Source organism: Acanthaster planci, linkage group LG11 (genome assembly GCF_054643075.1).
Source record: "Acanthaster planci isolate LZ-2023a linkage group LG11, COTS_SCS, whole genome shotgun sequence".
NCBI lineage: Eukaryota > Metazoa > Echinodermata > Asteroidea > Valvatida > Acanthasteridae > Acanthaster > Acanthaster planci.
Window position 1 is genome coordinate 2,101,471 of NC_141787.1, and position 21,399 is coordinate 2,122,869.

A 21,399-nucleotide genomic window follows, 5' to 3' on the forward strand; every position below is an offset into this window, starting at 1 on the left:
TGACGTCATTTACCTAGGCTACATTATAGGTAACTTTGAGTTTCCATTCCTGTCAGAAGATATTCCACATCTGCAGTTTATTTAATTTTAGTAAAGCCAGTAAATGTTCTCATACAGTCATGGGGCCCCTCCCCCCACTAGATTGCAATTCGAGATACAAAATGTAACATTTGTTTCATTTCTAAAGAGCTATTTCTATTTTTAAAAAATCAATTATATTCTATGAATCAATTCAGTGTTAAAAATATACATAAACATTGATAATTAGAAGTGACAAGACTGCACAAAGCAGTACACTTTCAAAAACAAAACTGATATTAGTTAAAGTATTTCAAATTAATTCAAAAAGTCAAAAAGTGACAAGACTACCCAGGAAGTAACTAAAATAAAACCCAAATTACAAGGACCTATTAAATTGTTAAAAAGCGTAACTAATCATAAAATTATTTTTAAAAGATAGATGTTGATTGCACACTTAAACTCATTTTTATATGTGGTTCTCTTTAACTGCTGTGGTAAGTTCCACAAAGATGGTCAGGCAGTGACAAATGCATTGTGTTTTTTGTCATAAGATCAAGGAACATAAAGCTTCATAGTGTCTTGACTCGTGAGCACAGTGTGACCTCATTTATCAGCCAGTGCCGTAGTCGAGATCTACTAAGATCATCACAAACCCCATAAAAACCATCTCAAGACCTCCAGGAGTCCAGTCTAAATTCAAGTCATACACTATTCAAATGAACATATCATTGTTCACTGTTACTCGTGACTGGTCTTGAGTGGTTTGTAATTGGTCTGGTGATGGTCTTGACAACAAGTGTCATGGCAACACCAGCCCATGTGCAGCCTTCTGTGTTCATGTTTTGTCCGTTCAGAACCAGTGTTGCTCCTAGTCACTAATTTATCTTCTCGTCATGTAAACTAATCAAGACAATATCTTGTTCTCTTTTCTCTCTACCCTAACCTTCCTCCTTTTCCAACTCCACTGAATCGTTTCGCGGACCACTTTCTTCCACCATCCCTTCTAACCAACCACCCTCTCCTATCATCACCTTCCATCTTCCACTCTCTCCGATCATTTCTCTCCCCTCCACCCAATCTCATACTTACCTCCCCCCCATATCCCGTCTCACAGCTGGCCTGGAAGCCTTCAGGAAGTTCTTGCAGACAGAGTTCAGCGATGAGAACATTGAGTTCTGGCTGGCCTGTGAAGAGTACAAGACCCTGGACACCAGCGTCCTGGAGAGCCGGGCCCAGCAGATCTTCGAGGACTACGTGACGATACAGGCACCGCGTGAGGTGCGATGGTTATCTCTATGAAGCAAATCCTTGACCCTAGGGACCATTGAATTATCCAGCATTTGCACTTTGTCCATGGCCTTGTTAATGACAGTACAGAGGTTTTGGACAGATCGTTCTTTGTGGAGTTTTCAACAATGCGGGATAGAGTTGTTGCTGCATATTTGTGCTGGGGAAATGAAAATAATTATCAGTACTTGGTTTTTGCCCTTTGCCAAATGGAAATCTATTTAGAGTAACAAAATGACTTAATATTTCCAAGTTTCTATTTGTTGATGTCACTGTTGATCATTTTTGTGGTTCAGAATCTTATTTCGAAAGTTAAAGAAAACCTACATGTATTCCTAAACCCCAAACTGTAAAATGAAATCCTACAAAAGCCTACACAATCCATGAAATATGTAAACAAGAAAAGAGATTCCAATTGAGCTTTGAATTGACTTCTGTCTGACTATCACTTTGTGCCTTTCTCTTCAAAGGTCAACCTAGATTCCAGAACGAGGCTAGAAACGACAGCCAACGTCAACCACCCAGATGAGAACACGTTCGACCACGCTCAAAAACGGATAGAAGCTCTAATGGAGAAGGATTCGTACCCCCGGTTCCTGCGATCGGACATTTACCAAAAACTTCTAAAAGAATTCATCAAGAAGTCCAAATGAGGCTAGAGTGGTTGCACCATATAAACAAACCGTCATCTTTTAAAGTACAAATATATACAGTTTACATCACGTTTTAAACTTTGAACACGGACAAAACGGGAAAACTCTTTTATTGTGCTGTTGTGCAACTCATTGAGCAGAGGTGATGTATATTTCCGTGTAGATTTGACGCAGAGAGCTGGACTTGGAAAGGGATACTGGGCAGGAACCCATGAAAGTTTGTGCAGCAGTTGTGGCTGACGAGCACTCAATGCACGCTTATTTTTGTTATTAATTTTTTTTTAACAAACAAGGACCACAGGAGTACGTAGAACCGAACATCTGCAATATTAGAAGTGTCGCAATGGATTCAGGGGGAGAAAAACAAAGGCGACGACCTTGTGGAGGATTCTCAGTCCGCCTCGGCAGATAATTCCACAGCCCCTGGATCTTGGGGGAGATACGAGCTGCTGGTGGCATCATCAAGTCGTCAGCATTGCCATGGCAACCAGCAAACGTTCAATGCTGCCTCGAATCAGAGCGGTGTTGGAAACACGATACTCTTGAGCCGAAGAGCAGATCTTGTGCAATGCTTCAGATACTTGGAGAAACTGAGAAACAAGGAGGGAGGGAAGCTCATTGTGTACCTTGCGGCGTCCCGCTCAACTTACCCAGGGGGTTAGCGTCGGATTTTTTGTTTCCCGAGCAGCGCCAGCATTGAGAAATCTCCCACGTTAAGGGTGCTCTAGACAGAACCCAATAGAATGTCATCGTGACTATTGTCAATAGCTCTGTACTCATTTCTCCACTTCAATTTCTTGACTGCATGAATAGTACACAGCTGAATTTTGAATATGCAGGCTTTCCATTAACCAGAGCAAAAACAATAATTTGATATCCTGTTGACAGGGTGTACAGTACCGCAGGAATCATTTTACCAAGTAAGCAGGGAGATTCTTGAGGTAGTTATTAAACAGGTCAGAAATGTTTTTCAAAAACTGTGGACAAACCCAGAAGGGATAAGTACTGGTACAAACAGAAGTACATACTCCCCTTGGTTTCTGGGAATCAGAGACCGGATTTCCTTAAACGGCCAAGGAAATAGGACAAGTGTCAGTCACCCAGTCAGAATTTATCAGCTAGAACTCCTGTTATGAAATTGGAAGCAAAAGTTATAATAGTATACTTATTTATTTACCAGTCATGGGGAAACAATTCATAATGTTTTAAAACGTGCAGGAAGGGAAAACTTTTGTGTTCAAAGGATGGCATTGACCTTAGACAAATTCTGACACCAGACAAAATTAGAGTGTTTGGAACATTTTGAGTAGTGCCATTTGCCGCCCTTCAATTGGTGGTTGAAAAATGAAGAGATTAGATGAGAAAGCCCTTCAACACGAGCGTTATCAAAAGCTCCATCCAATAATTTTTGTTTCTTGAACACTTTAAATTCTTTGTGAATTACATTTTTAAAAGTATTCAAAAAGGAGAGTTCCCAATTATTCACAAAATAATGTGCTCTGGGTATTTGTACATTTGATTGTCTCAAAAGGTGAAAAAATGGGAGAATTTATGCTAGTGGATTTTCGAAGTATCTCAGACTAAGGTGTAACGTGGAATTCACAAATTCACTGAATTCTGTCCCCATCATTCTAGATTATCTTGTTTTTTCCCAACAAAAGCAGGATAATTTGAATTGCAGTTGCTTGACAGTGGAAAGTTGAGGGTTTGGTTTAAAAAAATGAAATTGTTCCTGTTATGTTTTGTCTCAGAAGATGTTTCTCACGGCGATCAAAGTGTGTGAATTTGCAAATGCAGCTTTTAGTGTTAGTTCGTATTTTGTAATTTTTGTTTTTAAAGGGAGGTCATCCTGTGATCTAGTTGAGGCACTCAAAATTTTCTTCCTCACAAATGAGGGAACAAATGAAAAACTAATTCTCACTTGGTCTTTTCTCCCTCAAGTGGTAATCACAGAACAATGTGCAAACATTCTCTTTCACGCACAGTTGAGGCCTTATTTAAACAGTGAACTAAAGAAAAATTACAAACCACTCGAGAACATCGCAAGTCCCCACTGCAGTGAAATGAACAAAGAATTTCTCACTATTGATAAGAAATATTTCTGACAAACTTGAAGGGTTGATAACAAACGTTTCAAGAGGGACTGGAAGCGTAGGGATATGGCTGCACTTTTTCCGTGATGAAAAGCGGTAAGACACCACCCTGAAGATTTCAAGGTGTCTGTGCTCTGCACAGACATTAGGATTTCAAGACAAAATGAATGGCTTGCCTCTGCATAATATTGGTCAGTGGTGTAGCTGCACTGTATTAGATGTTATCTAGTTAATCCTTCATTGACCACACTTTCTCACAGTGTGCCATGCTTCAAATTTTCTGAAATGAGGCCAATGTTTGTGACCTTTTCAAAGGCTTGAATGTTACACAACAGCACGCACAGAAAACTTGTAAGCTCTACTTACTCCGTCAGCAAGCACGTGCTGACCAGTGAGAAGACGAAAGGGCAGGCTGACATCTGACTGTCCTGGTTACCGTTTGCAATGCAACAATAGGATGTCCGTCCAAGATACCACAGCCTCACACCATTGCATCCCGAGTACCGTTGATGCATGAACAGTCAATGTGGCTTGTCTCCGCAAATGGACACGGTTGCCAGGCAACGGAGTGCCCTTTCCAATATATAGTGACGTCCTAACTGTTCGATTGGCTTTTCAAACCTTTCTGGGAAAAAAAAGGTGGGATTCACTGACAATTGGCATGTTCTGTGGTCACTGAAGGGCGAACAGGGACTGGAGGGGTAACCATTAGTTGTGTACAATGTATTAAATAGTTGGCACAGTGTAGTACATGTGTCTCGGTCAAAACAATTTGCATAGTGATGTGCAACTCCTAGGTATGGGCTGGGGTGAGCTGGTTTTCCACAAATATAAATATATATATATACATATTGGCTAATGTTATCTGAACTCAAATTATGCAATTAAATATGGTTTTGTCAAAAAGCTGCTTCTCGGCAAAACGGGGAGGGGCGAAGACTAGGGGATAAGTATTTGTTTCCTTATTGACGTGTATTGAAATGCTAAAATGCTACAAATACAGGTCTAAGTTTAACATGAAATGTTTGATCAGCTCAATGGTTCTTTCTCTTTTCTTTATGCTGTGGAAATTTGTTACTCAATATAAGCAACTCTCAATGTTTTTCCTTTTCTTGTTTTGCCGTGAGGTAAGCCTAGGTATGTAATTTATTCCAGAGAAGTGAGAAAGATTTTAACTTTTTTTAGATTTCCGTGTACATGTATATAATTGCGAATAGGTGTATATGAAAAAAAAAGATTTTAGTGTACAGAGTGTATAAACAGACGAGATCAAGAAATGTTTTCCACTTTTTTTTTCATTTGGTACTTATACTGTACACATATTTGCTAACGGCATGCAATTTAATGAATAGATTAAATATATGGATATTGATCTGATCTGACAAAATAGGGCCCTCCCTTAAAAATCCTCAGATTCAGTGATCAGGTTTTACCTCTTCTGTTTACTATTTTGGGTCGACCTGATTAGCCGAAAGTCCCTCTGCAGCTAGGAATTTTCGTGTGTCTCTGTTCCATGACACATCCTGTTGGAATCAGGTGTGTTTCACGTTTAACAGAGGCATTTAATTTGAAAGTTTAGCGACTGTCATGCCTGTCTGCCTGGACTTCTTGTAAAGGATTACCGATGGAAGGATTGCTGGCATTACTAATGTTTCATAAAATCCCTCTTCCACCGCAGAATACTGTAGGGAAATCAAGTCAGCAAATGATACTAGTGATAGACGTCCTTACCAATTTCTGTCGTCCTGGTGTATATTCCAGACTTTAGACATTTACAATGTAGCTGTAGATTTTCTTTTTTTTTTAATGGGGACGGCCGTCCTTTTAGTTCCTGATTCACTGCTGTCTCTCTGTGGAGGGCTGCAACTTTATTTCAGGAGCAAATTGTTTCTGGGGGAACAAAAAAATATGAAAAAATTGTGCTTGAGTTTGTAACTTTCCACAGTTCAAAGAAGGGTATACGTGTATATAGCATTTACCATGACCCCTATAGAGAAGTGTATAAGTACATTAGACGTCATTTTACCTTTCATTGGTTCAAAAAGTTATTTTGTGATAAGTATTTGAAATGGTGCAGACTTTGGAACTTTAAGGTTTGCTGTGCTTTTCTAAGTAATAGATTAAATGCTTTTTTGACGCAATTGTGCTGAGTATGATTGGGCATATACATGTAGATGATCAGATTTTCCTCAGCCATTGTTGTAATCCCTAACTACAACTCAGCTGGAGTGAATATTTTTTATCAAGTTGCTGACTTGCCAATTTTTTTCTTTTCTGAATACAATTTTGTGTTCAGTTTCAGTGTTTACCATGATATCAACATGGCTACATTCTGTCCATTTTGAAGAAATCAGCTTGAAATCACCACCCCAAACTAACCACTTGATGAAAATGTACACTACTTTTCAATAGAGAAAACTATTTTGTCACCAGCAAAGTATCTATCAATTAATTACCTAGTTACTCTAAATCCTAAAAGCAGTTTATGTGTAAAATAATTTTTTAAAGTGTATGGAAATCCAGATAGTTTCTATGAAGTCCAAAAGTTGCCAATCTGCGGAATAAAAGTCTGAAGTATTAGTTTTATTCTTCTGTAATATACAGGAGCATGTCTTTCTGTCTGTTCTAAAACTCAACTGTCTGTACCGAGCAATTTTACTATAAGGTTACTTTTCAGATTTGTTCATATGTACAGTAACGTTAAGTGTTCTTGCGATTAAATGGAAAAACCAAACATGCAAGAATACCTTTGGAAACATTTCACACAATGTTGTAATAAACCATTTCTCACATAAAAGTGGCGCTAGTTGCATTGAAGTCATTTTATTTATTTTGATTGATCTTAACACTAACCACAACACCTCTGAGTTACATCTCAACATTTACTCCATAAATGTTCAACATTTCTTTGGAAATTACAAGTGCACGCACCTCTTTCCAAGGAGTCTTTGTAGATTCTGAGAAAATTTTGTCCAGCTGGAAAGAGAGTAAGATTAACCCCTTGTTTTTCCTTGTTTTGATAAGATCTGAAAAAAGAAGAAGAATTGGACGTTAAACTTAAAGCTGAGATTCATACTTGTTCTAGGCAGCACTTCTATAAAAATTAACATTGTACAAGACATCAGTCTTGATGCAAGAGATGGCTGGATACCAGACACAGATCATAAGATGCAATGCCACTGCAGTCTACAGACTGTACTGTACTTGTGAAAACTTGACAGAACACTTGTTATTTCAATACAATTTAACCGTATGCTGCAGGGGAACACCATTTCGGGTAACTTGAGTTTGTATGCATAGCCTGAGTGCCCGAAATCGGACTAAAGACCTGAGCCATGTAACAAAAGACGGTACTCGGAACAAAAGACCTGCTGCTGGGAATTGCCATCATTTTTCAGTTTGCATTTATAGGAGGTAATCCGTCATTGTTTTGAAATGGTGTACCACTGTTTCGGCATAGCGCACCCATGCGGACGGACAAAAGCACTCCAGCTCCCCATTGATTAGCAATACAGTACCGCTGCACACTAATCCAGCCGCATTTGAAAAGACGCCACTGGCATTCATTGGGAACAAAGGAAATTACACAACACTTCACAATTCTGGGCTCTCTTTACAGGGCAACAGGCCTGGCTGAAAAACTCAGGCATCAATGGAGGTGCATGTCAGACTAGAGTAGACACCAGACAACCATTCATGTGGATATAAACATCCATTAAATGGAATCATGAATTTTTGAAGAATTTTGAAAATGGAAAATTGCCCATATGTAGACACTGCATGTTTAAAAGCACCCAGCAGCATAATTATTGTTAAGCAACTAATTTACATTCAACTACATTTACATTTAATTAATTAATTGATCAAAAGTAGTACGTTTCAAGATGTTGAAACCAGCATGTTTGATTGATATAGCAAATGAATATAGCACTGTTAAAAAAAATAATAAAATAAAGAAACAAGGTTTACTGAAATCGTAACACTTTCAAATGTGAATCTTCAGAGTGAAATTTGTGGAATTTTATTTTAACAGGGATGTTAGTTTTTCCAGTTTTTCACTGTAATTACAGCAAATTCCAACCTTCAATGTAACATTCCATGCTTATCAAAAAAAATCTGCCAGCAGTCAATGATTTTCTGAGTTTTTCAGTACCAGAATATCTGAGTTTTTCAATACCAGAGTATCTGAGTTTTTCAATACCAGAGTATCTGAGTTTTTCAATACCAGAGTAGCTGAGTTTTTCAATACCAGAGTAGCTGAGTTTTTCAATACCAGAGTATCTGAGTTTTTCAATACCAGAGTAGCTGAGTTTTTCAATACCAGAGTAGCTGAGTTTTTCAATACCAGAGTAGCTGAGTTTTTCAATACCAGAGTAGCTGAGTTTTTCAATACCAGAGTAGCTGAGTTTTTCAATACCAGAGTAGCTGAGTTTTTCAATACCAGAGTAGCTGAGTTTTTCAATACCAGAGTAGCTGAGTTTTTCAATACCAGAGTATCTAAGTTTTTCAATACCGGAGTATCTAAGTTTTTCAATACCAGAGTATCTGAGTTTTTCAATACCAGAGTATCTAAGTTTTTCAATACCAGAGTATCTGAGTTTTTCAATACCAGAGTATCTGAGTTTTTCAATACCAGAGTATCTGAGTTTTTCAATACCAGAGTATCTGAGTTTTTCAATACCAGAGTATCTGAGTTTTTCAATACCAGAGTATCTGAGTTTTTCAATACCAGAGTATCTGAGTTTTTCAATACCAGAGTATCTAAGTTTTTCAATACCAGAGTATCTGAGTTTTTCAATACCAGAGTATCTGAGTTTTTCAATACCAGAGTATCTGAGTTTTTCAATACCAGAGTATCTAAGTTTTTCAATACCAGAGTATCTGAGTTTTTCAATACCAGAGTATCTGAGTTTTTCAATACCAGAGTATCTGAGTTTTTCAATACCAGAGTATCTGAGTTTTTCAATACCAGAGTATCTGAGTTTTTCAATACCAGAGTATCTGAGTTTTTCAATACCAGAGTATCTGAGTTTTCCCCTTCTCTTCTCCCCTATATATTTTACACCACACAAAAAAATAGCTGTGTTTCCGGTTACCCGACCCAGCCTAGAAAATCACGCAGAACCTATATCTTTTTCTTAGACAAATCAATAAAATATAAAAACTTATGGTGCCTTGCCCTGAGCCTAATTTTGTGCATTGTCCTGTACATTGTATTGTTTTAATTTTTGGGGGGCACGAGATGGACAGCTCTTGTGTGTTTGTATTTAAATACTCAGCTTCTTTACTACTCAATCACACAGCTGGTACAGTACGTAATATTGATGCGCACATGTACAGTATCAATTTTTTGGGCTATAAAAATTTAGAGCAGAAAAAAAAATTTACCCAACCAACAGCCCTAATTTATTTTATTTTTCAGTGTAATAGCAAACACAATTGATTTTTGGCTTTAATGTACCGGAAATTAAAGGAACCATGCCATATTATTTTGCTACAACCCTTGAAACTGCAACTTTGTAATTAAATTCAACCCTACTTTTAATTTTGTCTTTTTTGAGGGGAGGGTGCTATCTTAACCTGCAATTTGTAGCCACTGAGGTTATGGTTTCATTAGAAAAGTTTGCATATTCATAACTAAAACAGTAATGTCATACCAGACACTGAATCTCAATGAAGTACATTCCATTGTGCACCCAAAAAAAAATGCTGGATTATTTTTTCGAAGAGCAGTTTTGGGTTCAAAATGTAATCTAGTGAACAGTGTCTTCCCAGTTTTACCTCACAGCAACAGCGCCCTCACTCATCCAGAAAAGCTTTGGACAATTTTTCATGTTCATAAAAGTTCACATTCCAATAAATTTACGAGTACACATGTAACTCCACAAGCAGTTGAAATAGTTTCCATACGTTGAGGAAAAGTGAGTCGTACTGCATGGGTCCTTTCCAGTACGCAAGTCGATGGCAATGGTGCACTATTAGAATAACAAGTGCATACAGTAGTACCATTTCTCTACCCTTGAGTGAGAAGAGAGCCTGTTAACATTCCCTAATCCCCTGTCAGGGGGGCGACTAATGGAATTTCTCTGAAAATGGGGGCGGGGCAAACCTTGGGCCAATAACAGCTGAGGAGGGGGGTAAAGATTGTCAGGTCGAGTTGGTGCTCAGAATGCAGATCATTTTTTTTTTTAAACGCGGACAATTTCTCAGGACCATGGAATACTAGAGCTGAATACAAAAACTTGATTGCAACTTTCAGCAACCCCATTTTGGGGTTTGGAGTGACTGCATTAGCAGTGGAAGTTTTGTGTATCACTCAGCAATGCACATGTACTGGTAGGCTGAATAACATACAGTGCTGAGAATATGATTTATTTTTGAAATGTGGGAAAAAAAATGAGTTGTTTATAGCAAGTAAAAACAACAGATCCCTAAATTGGTAAATACTGAAATATATACGGCAAAAGCCAATGGTGTATAGCACCATTATGAGACCACAGACAAGTGGCTATTATAACCTCCCCCCCCAAAAAAAAGAACCCGTCAGTAAGTCCATACTTGAGTTCAGAAAACAGAGGGTTGTTTACACAACCATGAGAACTGAAGTTTCAGCAGACTATCCTTCCCTGAGGGATCTCCTTGTTTTCACCATATTTTGGTGAATTTTGAGGATACACGTATACCTGATATCCATGTATCCATAATGCACTGCCTCCACTTCCGTCCAAAAACAAGGAAAGACATAGAAAGTGATCTGGCCCAATTTCCTAAAACTCACTTTACATACACGTAGAAATAAACTCCCAATCCACAATCTTCCCTCACAAGTTACACTTGCACAAACAGCCTGTTTTTATCTGTGTCACAAATCTGCCAGGCGGTATATTTGAGCGATAGAATTACACACCGCTCTCAATTTTCACAGGTGATGGAATTAGCTGCTAAATGTAAATTTGAATGAGGGTAATTTGCCCCACACGCTGGGATAATGATGTACCAAACACGAATAATGAGGGTTTTAGTCAAGCTGCGCTGGTTTGGTTTCGCTGTGTGGGTGGTAACTTACTCCCCAGTGGGGGAATTCAAGCCCCTTGTTGTATGCGGTTTTTCTTGAGGAGGGTCTTTAGGATGGCACAATTACAGAACAAATATGGGCGTAACTGATAAACACAAATATCTGTGGAGGGGAAGGAATAGTGTACAGAGAAATATATAGTATGAAAAATATCATGAGAGATTTACCAAAATAAGAAACCCTTGGTTTAAAGTTTCAATTTGATATTTTGACATGACCAAAATTTGTGATGGAGTTACTTTTATGTGAAACCCATTGGAAGGAAATCAGTTGATAGGTTGACAGCTTAAACCCCCAGCCCACTGCTGCATGTGAAACTGGTACAGAAACATTTTTCATGCCAATAACAAATTCCACAAACCCACCAACTAAAAATCCAAAATGTTAGGTTTAAAAAACATGAAATTCAGGTCATACAAAATCATTCCCTGGTTTTGGACGTGGAAACTACATATGTAAATAAACTCCACTGGAACTGCCAAACCATGAGCCGACAATGTTACAGACTCAACGAAAGACAGAGGGGAGATTTGATGTTTTTGCCCTTAATGCCAAGCCTAGATTCCTGCTCAATAATCTACTATGTGGGACAGGCCTGTAGGCAATTTTGTCTCCTCTAAGTCAACAGCTCTACCTCGTGCAGGTGTTAATGCCTGATCCCTCTCACCATCACCTTCCTGAAGTCATCAGCAAATATCTGCTGAGCAGGTTGAGCCCCCAAAACAAGCAAATTTGGTAACTCAGTGGCTAATTCAAACAAGGTCGGAAAAAAAATGTTTTCCTCGCCAGGGTATAGACAGCCTGAAGGCAGCTTAGCAGAGGCAGGTCATCTGTAACAACTGTAAACAGCAAGGGGAGAAAATCAAAGCAAGCTATGCTCAGACAGACCTCATATTGAAAACATACCTCTCCCACAGATCTGCTATAACAGCCTACAATGGCCCTGGGTGCGCAACTTCAGCGGTCGGTCGGAGCCCTGTCGCCATGGCAACAGTGATGTCATCAGCTCCAGCTCTAAAAGAAAGAGAGGGAAAGGGAAAAAGAGGTTGGCTTGAATGATAATAGGGGCCCCTCCACAACGTGCACAGCAACCTCCGAAATTCATGAACTATTTCACAAGAATGCTAGGGCAAATGACATGTATGCCTAGGGGCTGATATTAACTACAATTTTTTTCCTGCCTCAGCCTGGCAAACCTAACAACAACCGTAGCAAATAAATGAAAGATGAAAATCAACGTGCGCATGCCGTAAGTTTATCTCTGCTCCCTTAACTTGGTTTCAGCCTCCCACTGATGACATCACCATTGCCATGGGGACTGCAATTACAGAGTCAAAACTTATTCATCGCCACACCGAACTGCTGTTACTGGTGACTGGGTTCTTAGTTTGGGGTGATTTGGGGGACAAGACCAAAACAATGTGAACAATAAGTGAACGGTAGCCTTGGGCGACATCCTACTCGTATGAGATTGGAATGAAAAGAGAATGGAAATTGCAAGGAAATGAGATGGAAAGTTTTATTTTTGTCTGACTTGACTGTGTAAATTACTATTGTGCTTTCTTCGAGATTCTACCATAAACCATACATACTATAAATTACAGCCGAAGCAGTTGGCTGCTCCAATTATGGGACAGGATGCTTGAACTCAACCTCAAGGCTACGTTAAAAAACTGAACGGTTTCGCAACCAGTATATTCTTGAAAGAGAGAAAGCGACCTTTTTTTCATCACAGCCAATTTTTTTGCACTGGATGTCATGGTGTGTGTTTCTGGTTCATTGCTGACTGTCACTTGCATGCTGAATAAGAAGAAAGACATCCAACAGTCGGCCTGTGCACAGCCAGATTCTTAGGTCACGGTACATGACCAGAATGGACACTAGAAACACAGTTCTGAGTACGAGTCACGCTGAAATGACTCAAATGAGGTTTTTACCTGCACGCCATTAAATTGAAATTTCTTCCGTTTTTCTGACCCCACCGTCTTAGGCACCGAAACTTTGTAATTTGCGCACCCTACTAAAAATGGCCTATTCAAATCAATTGATTTTTTAATTGGATTTAATTGGAATGAATTGGTTCCAACTGGCAATCAATCGGTGCTCAATTGGTTCAGTTGGTATGTTTTCTCTCCCATTTGTTTTCCCCCATCAATTGGAGATTTCAAATTGGATGCAATTTGTTTTGATTGGCATTTTTTTCTTAGCTGTTTATTTTCCAATCAAATGGGAATCAAATGGTTCCAAGTGGTATGCCTTCTTTCTGTTTGTTTTCCTCAATCAATTGGAAATTTCAAATGGGATGCAACTGGTTCCAATTGGTTTGCTTTCAGCTTGTTTACCCCATCAAATTGATTTTTCAAATGGGACTCAATTGGTTTGAATTGGTGTTGAAATGGTTTCAATTGGATCTTCGGTTGGTTGCAATTGGATTGTGAATTGGCATTCAAATGGTGTCAGTTGGTTTGAAATGGTCCAACTGAGAAAAGGTCCAAATTTACTATTCAAACTAATTGAACCCAATTGGATTCCAATTGACTTCAAGCAAAAGCAATTGGTTTTGGAATCGGCTATTGAATGGGTCAGTGAATTGGATCCAATGGGTCAGTGAATTGGATCCAGTGGGTCAGTGAATTGGATCCAGTGGGTCAGTGAATTGGATCCAGTGGGTCAGTGAATTGGATCCAGTGGGTCAGTGAATTGGATCCAATGGGTCAGTGAATTGGTCTCAATAGGTACCGTAAATGAATTGGACATTTTCAGTAGGACATCCAGCATTACTCACTTCACAGCAGTTTGTGATAATACTCTCGTCGATTCACAGACTCAGGACATTTGCTAATCTCAAGACCTCTGGACTTTGAAACTTCTGTAATAACTAATATATTCACAGCAAAGTCACTGAATATTCTCAACTGTACTCCGAGAAAGACACACTCTTGTAGTGAGTATGTAGGAAACAAGTGTGTTAAAGCATTTAAAATATTAGCTGTCAATTTGGAAAAACCTATTCTGTTGAAAAACATGTTTCTGTTGACAAAAATTATAGCTCTGTAGGAGGTAATAAGAGAAGAAAGTGAAGAAGTTGAGGTCAAGGGGACAGACTGTTGTCTGATGTCAAAGCAATGGATCCGAGACAATCCCTTGGAAGCCTCTTATGCGGACGAAAAAGTTCTCTTGTGCCGTGAACAAACCTAGTACCTGCACGGCAGATATGCCATGCTGCCACAAGGTTTTAAGCACAGATTCCTTATTCGTCACCCTTACAAAGTGTTCCGTTGACTGAAGAAGTTCCTCACTGAGACTTATGGTGATTTTTCTGACATGTGTGCCTTACCTCAATTGGCCTTTCCTCCTGGAGCCTCTTTTAAGGAGCTCTTTAATTTGGTAGAATATGTCAAAGAGAACATTGACCCCATCCTGCCATTCTGGACTCTGACAACCTGCTAAGTGATCCTGATTCAAGAAAACTTGTCTTCATGGAGGCATGTCTCACCTGAGGCAGGAGATGAGATCACCAGCAGATGGATAATGGCAAAAGGAGTCCGCATTGGCAACAAAGCTCAGGGATTCTACAAGCATACTTTTGAGAGTGGGCGGTTCAAGAGACCCACCCCTGTGTCAGATCCAGCGAGCCTAGAGGAGGATGTGCTGGCCTGTGCAGGGATGAATGTTTGCATTGCGAGAGAATCACAGGAGAAAGACCATGAGACAAATATTAAGTCTAGGAATGTCCTTGGTTTTTGCCTCAGACTCCCAGCCCCTTCCCCAAACAACCAAAAGTGTCCTGTCAATAAGACAGGAAAATCAGTTGAGAACCAAACAGTTCACTATCCACTACCGAATCTTTTCGGAAAATAATTGGATGTGTACCGGCATAGACGGCCCTGAAAGTATTTATCTTAGAGTGGTAAACTATACATAGCAATCACTTGGCTCACTTAAAAATTGAATTGAATCCTAAAAAATTGGCAGATGAAATGCAGACCACCTTAACTGCAGCATAAAAGTTTTGGAAAATTTTGCATATTTCTATGCTCAGGTACTAAAACTTGGCACATTTGAGCAGGTTGAGTTCATTCAGGATTTTCATTTACGACATGTCACCATGATCTCTCCGAATATTAAAAACAACATGGCACGCTAGCACGAAAAAAGCTTGAATATGTTTATGTAGATTTAGAAAGTCAACAGGTTTTCCTTGGCTCTTGTGCATGAAATGGGGGCCGGGGGATTATGCAAGGTGTTTGAATTGTTTAGCGAAGCAACTGCTGAACAATATAAACTCAGCTTCAAAAAGGAAACAAACAAACAAAAACAAAAACAAAAAGTTTGTCCAATCAGCAAACAAGAGATCAAAAAACCTGAATGGACAAAAATTGGAAAAATGCTTGATTATTGGGAAGCCTGCTACAAAGTTAAAATTTTTTTGATGACATTAACTCTTCAAATAGTGCATCCAGAAGCATTTTTTATTCCTAGAACTTCCCCGAAACCAGCTGTTTTCTAATAAAAATTTTTAAAAAATGCTTCCACCATTTTTTATTCAAAAGTGGAAGCAGACAGACCATAAACACACTTCATTCATCACTCAGCCAACACCATCTTTTTCTAACCCACAGCTGATTACTGGGAGTTGAGGATTACTTTTCCCAAAATCATTCCCTTTTTCTCCTAAAATTGTCACATCTCCTACTGTGATGGGGGGGGGAATAAACCTTTACCCTACATGGGGGATTTAAAGGACAGGTCAAAGTGCTATTTACTTGGACCACATTCACATTGTAAGTGAAGTCTGGAACTCCCTTACTCTGTATTGACAGCTCATCAAACTCTGTCAATTTTTGAACTCTTGAAACTCTGTATCAATGGCCTGATAGACTCTATGAGTTCTGTGCTGATGGCCAAAAATCTGTGCTGAAAGGCCAGAACCGAATCCAAAGGATGCACTGTTGACCAAGATCATAGCCTTGTATGATGGAATGAGAGAAGAAAGTGAAACAGTTGAGGTCAAAGGGATAGACTGTCATTTGATGTCGAAGCAATTGATCCGAGATAATCTCTGAGAAGCCTCTTACCCTGACAAAAAGGTTCTCTTGTGCTGTGAGCAAGCCCAGTACCTTCATGGCAGATATGCCATGCTGCCACAAGGTTTCAAGCCCAGCTTTCTTATTCGTCACCCTTACAAAACGTTCCGTTCACTGAAGAAGTTTGTCACTGAGACTTATGGTGATTTTCCTGACTTGCGTGCCTTATCTCAACTGGCTTTTCCTCCAGGAGCCAGTTTTAAGGAGCTCTTTGATTTGGTAGAGTATGTAAAAGAAAATACTGACCCTCATCCTACCATTCTGGATGCTGACGACCTGCCGAGTGATCCAGCAGGGATCCTGTCTGCGCACTGCACCAGGATGGGTATTCCCTACTCTAACAAGTTGATGTTGTGGAAAGCAGGAGATGAGATCACCAGCATGTGGGTAATGACAAAAGTGTCCCGCATTGCCGACAAAGCTCAGGGATTCTACAAGCATGCTTTTGAGAGTGAGCGGTTGGAGAGACCCACCCCTGTGCCGCACCCAGCGAACCTAGAGGAGAATGTGCTGGCCTGTGCTGGGATGAGCATGGAGTACTACGAATGTTTGCATCGAGAGAGAATCACACCATCCATGAAGAATGAAATACCAAGAGACAAACGTAAAGTCTAGGAATGTCCCCAGTTCTTGATTCTGTCATCCAGCCTTTTTGCCCAGGAACCAAACATAAGAAAAACACAAAACAAGGCTTTACCTAAATTGGTGTAAAACACATCAGCTGACCTGATGAGCACTGATTAAAATAAACTGTTGGGTTCACTCAAAAAGGGTGCATGTTGTTTGATAGTTTACAAGTTGGGAAATGGCAGTGGAAATACACGTATGTGTTCTTCTTCATGCCTTTGAAGGATGGAGTAAGTCTTCTTAAGAGTAGTTTGTACTGCTCAGTAGGAAGCCAAATTTGTTTTACGCTTCACTTGAGGCATAACAACGCAACAGCCGGCAAATATCACCACTCATAAAAAGTGTTTGACTGAGATTCATAAATTTTGATTGAAATAATAAACAACAGCGTTGCACCCAGGATTTGTCGAGGAGGGAGAGAGGGCTCTGACTGGAATTGATCCCCCCAAATAGTTCATAATACTCAAGTCCCTCTCCCCGGATCGTACTCCATGGAACTGGGTTTATGACTATATTAGAGTATATTTGGTGTATAATCTTGTATCTTTGCTCTTTGGAAAGCAAAACAAACAACTGCCTAACACTGGCAAAGTTTCTTCTCTTATTGTTTGTTAGTGATATGCTACAATCAGTGTTGTGGTCGAGACCACTTAAGACCTTCACAAGACCAGCACAAGACGTCAAGTCCAAATTCAAGTCACAAGCAATTCAAATGAACTGCAACAAAAGCATTCCTTAGCCACTGTTCGACCAGTTACCTGTGAGTTATCTTGTGCATGGTCTTGTGTCTGGTCTTGTGATGGTCTCGATGACAACACTTTTCATTTTTCTTCATTTCTTAGAAAGAATTTCTTAGGGTGTATATTGAAAAAACAAGCCCTGCAACTCCAATGGGAAAGATCACAAAGAACATGTATAGCTATTGATCGGGAACGAGGTCCATACATGGACACGACCACCCAATACCCTGTACACAAACCCTAGGCGTCAGGAAAGATTTCCATAGGCAGACATTACTGGACGCCCTGTGCAAAACCCTATGACACTGACCTACAAAAAATCTTAAGTATTCTCTATGTAAATAATTTGATATTTTTCCTGCTAAATTTGACTCTTTAGGGTAGGCCCTATGTTATCACTTTTTGATGGCTTATGATATAGCTCTATTGTCTGTATAGGGAACTCTTCCACTTCAAGGAAAGTGCTCAACACTACGCCGACAATTCCTCTCATTCAATACGGCTGTTCAGAACTAACTCCAATGTGCTCACACATAATTACATGCACTGTAGGCCTAGCCAACTATCGAATTAGCATGATTAGGGCCCAAGCCACTGATCACAAAAAGAAAGTGAAATACCTATACCATTGAAAATTCCACTGAAAAAAACTAATTCTGTGACTTTTAGGGTGTGAGAAGGAGTCAGAAATGTTGGCATGGTTTTGTTTTTACCCTAACCTCCAAGGGCGTATAATGCAAAATCATATTGAAATTGGAGGATTTGGTGCTGTTAGGGTCATATTTATTTTATAATTAGGGTTTCATTTTAATTTTCATTTTAAGTTTGCAGGCACCAGCATGACAGGGCCAGCAGGGGCCAGCAGCCAATTTCACAAAACGTTGCATAACTTTGAACTGTGCGTAAGCCTCACGCCACAATGTACATGTACTTACGTTCAATTTCATTAAAAGTTGCGTTGCTGCGCCACATTTTATCATATTAAATTTCTTGGATGAGGACAAAAATGGCTTTTGCGACAGCTGTTCCGGTCCAATACACAACAGTCATCAAACAGTTGTTGAATCACCTCTGCCCACCATTTTGAAATAGTTTTTGTCTCCTCTTTGTCAGGACCAGTCAGAAATCTCGCAGTTCTCTCACAGCCAAACAAGTTTTTCATTACCTTCTACAATAAAGTTATACGTTTCTCGTACAGGTCTAAGTCTTGTTAAGTTCAGCAATGATGAGGCTTAACTGAACAAGATAAGCTAGTCAAACCGTTCATTTTCGCTTTGTTTGGTGAAGTTATTACTTACTTGTAACGTTAAATCATTGCACAACTTACGAAATAAAATATGGCATAGGCCTAAGTGGAGTTACACCATTGCGTAAAGTTTCATGAAATCGGCTGCTAGGGGCTCTAAATTTGAGCACATAATGGTGTAGCCCCAGACTGGGGGCCAGTCTACTGGACTCCCTCTGTACAGCAGCGTAGTTAAGGGGGGTGTTGCACCCCCCCCCAATAATTCTTTTCAGTCGGCAAATAAAGGCTCAGTTGGCAAATGACACTGAAATTGACGTCAGGAATTATTGATGTATATCGACCAGTCGGCAAATTGATCCTGGCACACCCCCCCCAAGAAAATGTCTTCGCAACGTCGCTGCCTCTGTATAGATACGGAGGGAGTCCAGTAGACTGGCCCCCAGTCTGGGACTAATGTAGCCCCACAACTAGGGCTGTAGTGGCCCTCTTTTACAATCTGTCTCTTATCTCTCGCCACCACAGCCCTACTTCAAGGCATGTCTTAAATGCCTGAAATCCAAACTGCAGGATTGTCACAAACTTTGAATCCTAATATTGAATGATTTTACTCACGCTGTTCTGGTTTTTTCAAGTCTTTTTGCCTTCACCCATTCAATCTCATCAACTGCTGCCAAAGTTTTGGAAGAGCCCATTGGTACATGTAGTATCTTATTGCTCAGTCCGTGTATTAAATATGTCTTGACGTGGAACAGCTGTTGAGACGATTAGGGGTCAAGTGTCGTAATGCTCAACAACCTTATTTTAAAGATGGCGACTATGAGAGCGGGCCTGTGAAATTGAATGGGTGAAGGCAAAAAGACTGGAAAATACCAGAACAGCGGGAGTGACATCATTCAATAAATGGCCCTAAGAAAGCGGAGAGGCTAAGAATTATCTCCGTGTGCAAAAGAAATTGCGCCCACGATGATAAGTGGGTGAGCCGCAAATGTTCATTACGCCAACACGAAATTGCGTATACAGATGTGTGGCTGAGGATGGATCGGGAGTGAGAGTCCGTGCCACACTAGTGCTAGTAGTGGGGCTAGATGGATCGGAGCAGGGACAACTGTCATGAAGATATTGTGGACCTTGGCATATTGCATCTGGCATTCTTTACCCCACAGCATATCCCCATGACCTCTCTAAATAGACACACAGCAGGCTTAAACCGTTTAAAAAAGAGATTCGAATATTTTCATTGTGTATTTCCAAACTTACCGGATACTGTCAATGAAGAAACTAGCCTCCAGCAATTCGCAGCAGAGAGTAACTTAGCATCCCTGCCTGGTTCGCGAAACCACTCCCTCAAGTCAAAACCAAATTGCTATTAGACCGCATTCGCGGCGTCCCCAATTTCAGTCGTATTCCCTAACGTAGTGTATTTATTTGAAAACGTTACATTCAAGAACCAAACTATATCCTACGATTTCATTCCGACCCCCCAAACCACCTGGTACCATCCCATTAAGGACTTCAAAATTTTACTGTACGCTCAGGAATACGACTGAAATTGGCGACGCCGCGAATACGGTCTATTGGGCCAAAGTTTTCAACTCGCATGAGGGCGCTAGATAGACGTGTTGGTGAAATAATCACCCGTCCTATGCGTCGATTGAAAATAAGGCACGCACGTTTATAACTGCAAGGCACTACTTTTTTGGCGTGGTGTTGTAGCCTATTTAAAATGTACCATCAATTGTAGTCAAACTTCAACATCACCTTATGAATGTGATAAAGCAACGCCCCAGAAGGGCAGTGGGATACCCTGGGAACTTTGGGAAAGGACATGTGGCCTGTCGGTTGGCGTTTGTAATGCCCAATCAAAGGGTCGGGGGTTCGAATCCTGCAGCTTGTAGTGACCTTAGAAAGTCTTCTTCAGGTACTTCTTCTTCAGGTTCCCAAGGCCTGGAATTGTACTTATGGATACCTCCTGAAGCAGGGGTGGTTTTTGCGATGTCACTAGCCGCGTTCACCTGTGAGAGTTTGGTATGAACGTGGCTTTAAATACATTGGTATCATAGTGGTCCATTAACACCTTTGCCTGCACTGGCGTTTTGTTCTTCAAAATCTCCGCCACTTTTAGAGTTAAAAAAACAAAACAATTGAATTCAGAAGGGGACAGAGGTTCATTCATGTATACCGACACCCTAGTGTGCACAAATCTTGTGAGACTTATTTGAAAAACTGTTTTCTAAGGAAAAGCTTCAATAGATGTCTTTTCCCTGCTAAATTTGACTTTCGTTTTCTTAAAGCTCATAAACTAATGCCGAGGGAAATGAGCAAGGTCATGTGAATGGAACTCTTTCTCGAGAGGTATGAAGGGAACCCAAAATGGCCTCCACTTGGTACGATAATGCATCGCCACGTTCACGCACCCATGGGTGCACTGAACTAATTCAAGCTCCATTGAAAATAGTGTAAAATCAACCAAGTTAGGAGCCCCATGGCAGGCAACTGAAGTCCCTGAGGCCTCTCAAACAAAAATCAATGTGTTGTTTGGTCCTTCAGATTTCATTTGAGTTTCAATTTTT

General features: G+C 40.0%; 1 protein-coding gene, 1 long non-coding RNA gene and 1 pseudogene across 8 annotated transcripts in view; 2 read left to right on the forward strand and 1 right to left on the reverse strand.

Annotated features, from left to right (window-relative positions):
- LOC110975754 (uncharacterized) overlaps positions 1-6,851 on the forward strand; it is a 166,375-nt gene extending 159,524 nt beyond the window's left edge. For all 3 annotated transcript variants that reach the window (XM_022228507.2, XM_087143664.1, XM_087143665.1), the window contains exons 20-21: positions 1,136-1,299; positions 1,779-6,851. In XM_022228507.2, the coding sequence (XP_022084199.2) occupies positions 1,136-1,299; positions 1,779-1,961 (347 nt within the window). In that variant the 3' untranslated portion in view covers positions 1,962-6,851. The remainder of the gene's footprint in view (positions 1-1,135; positions 1,300-1,778) is intronic.
- Positions 47-20,379, reverse strand: LOC110975756 (uncharacterized). 5 transcript variants are annotated; one of them, XR_015427257.1, is made up of 5 exons: positions 20,087-20,367; positions 12,036-12,143; positions 6,986-7,080; positions 5,786-5,944; positions 47-4,679 (listed from the first exon to the last, which is right to left on the reverse strand). It is a non-coding gene; the product is annotated as an uncharacterized LOC110975756 (long non-coding RNA). The 5 variants fall into 5 exon arrangements; XR_002597747.2 differs by lacking the exon at positions 47-4,679 and adding an exon at positions 13,915-13,998 and having other exon boundaries at positions 5,777-5,944; positions 20,087-20,379; XR_015427258.1 differs by lacking the exons at positions 47-4,679; positions 20,087-20,367 and adding exons at positions 13,915-13,998; positions 19,442-19,580 and having other exon boundaries at positions 5,777-5,944.
- Positions 16,112-16,831, forward strand: LOC147797247 (uncharacterized; annotated as a pseudogene).
- Positions 20,380-21,399: the final 1,020 nt, after the last annotated feature.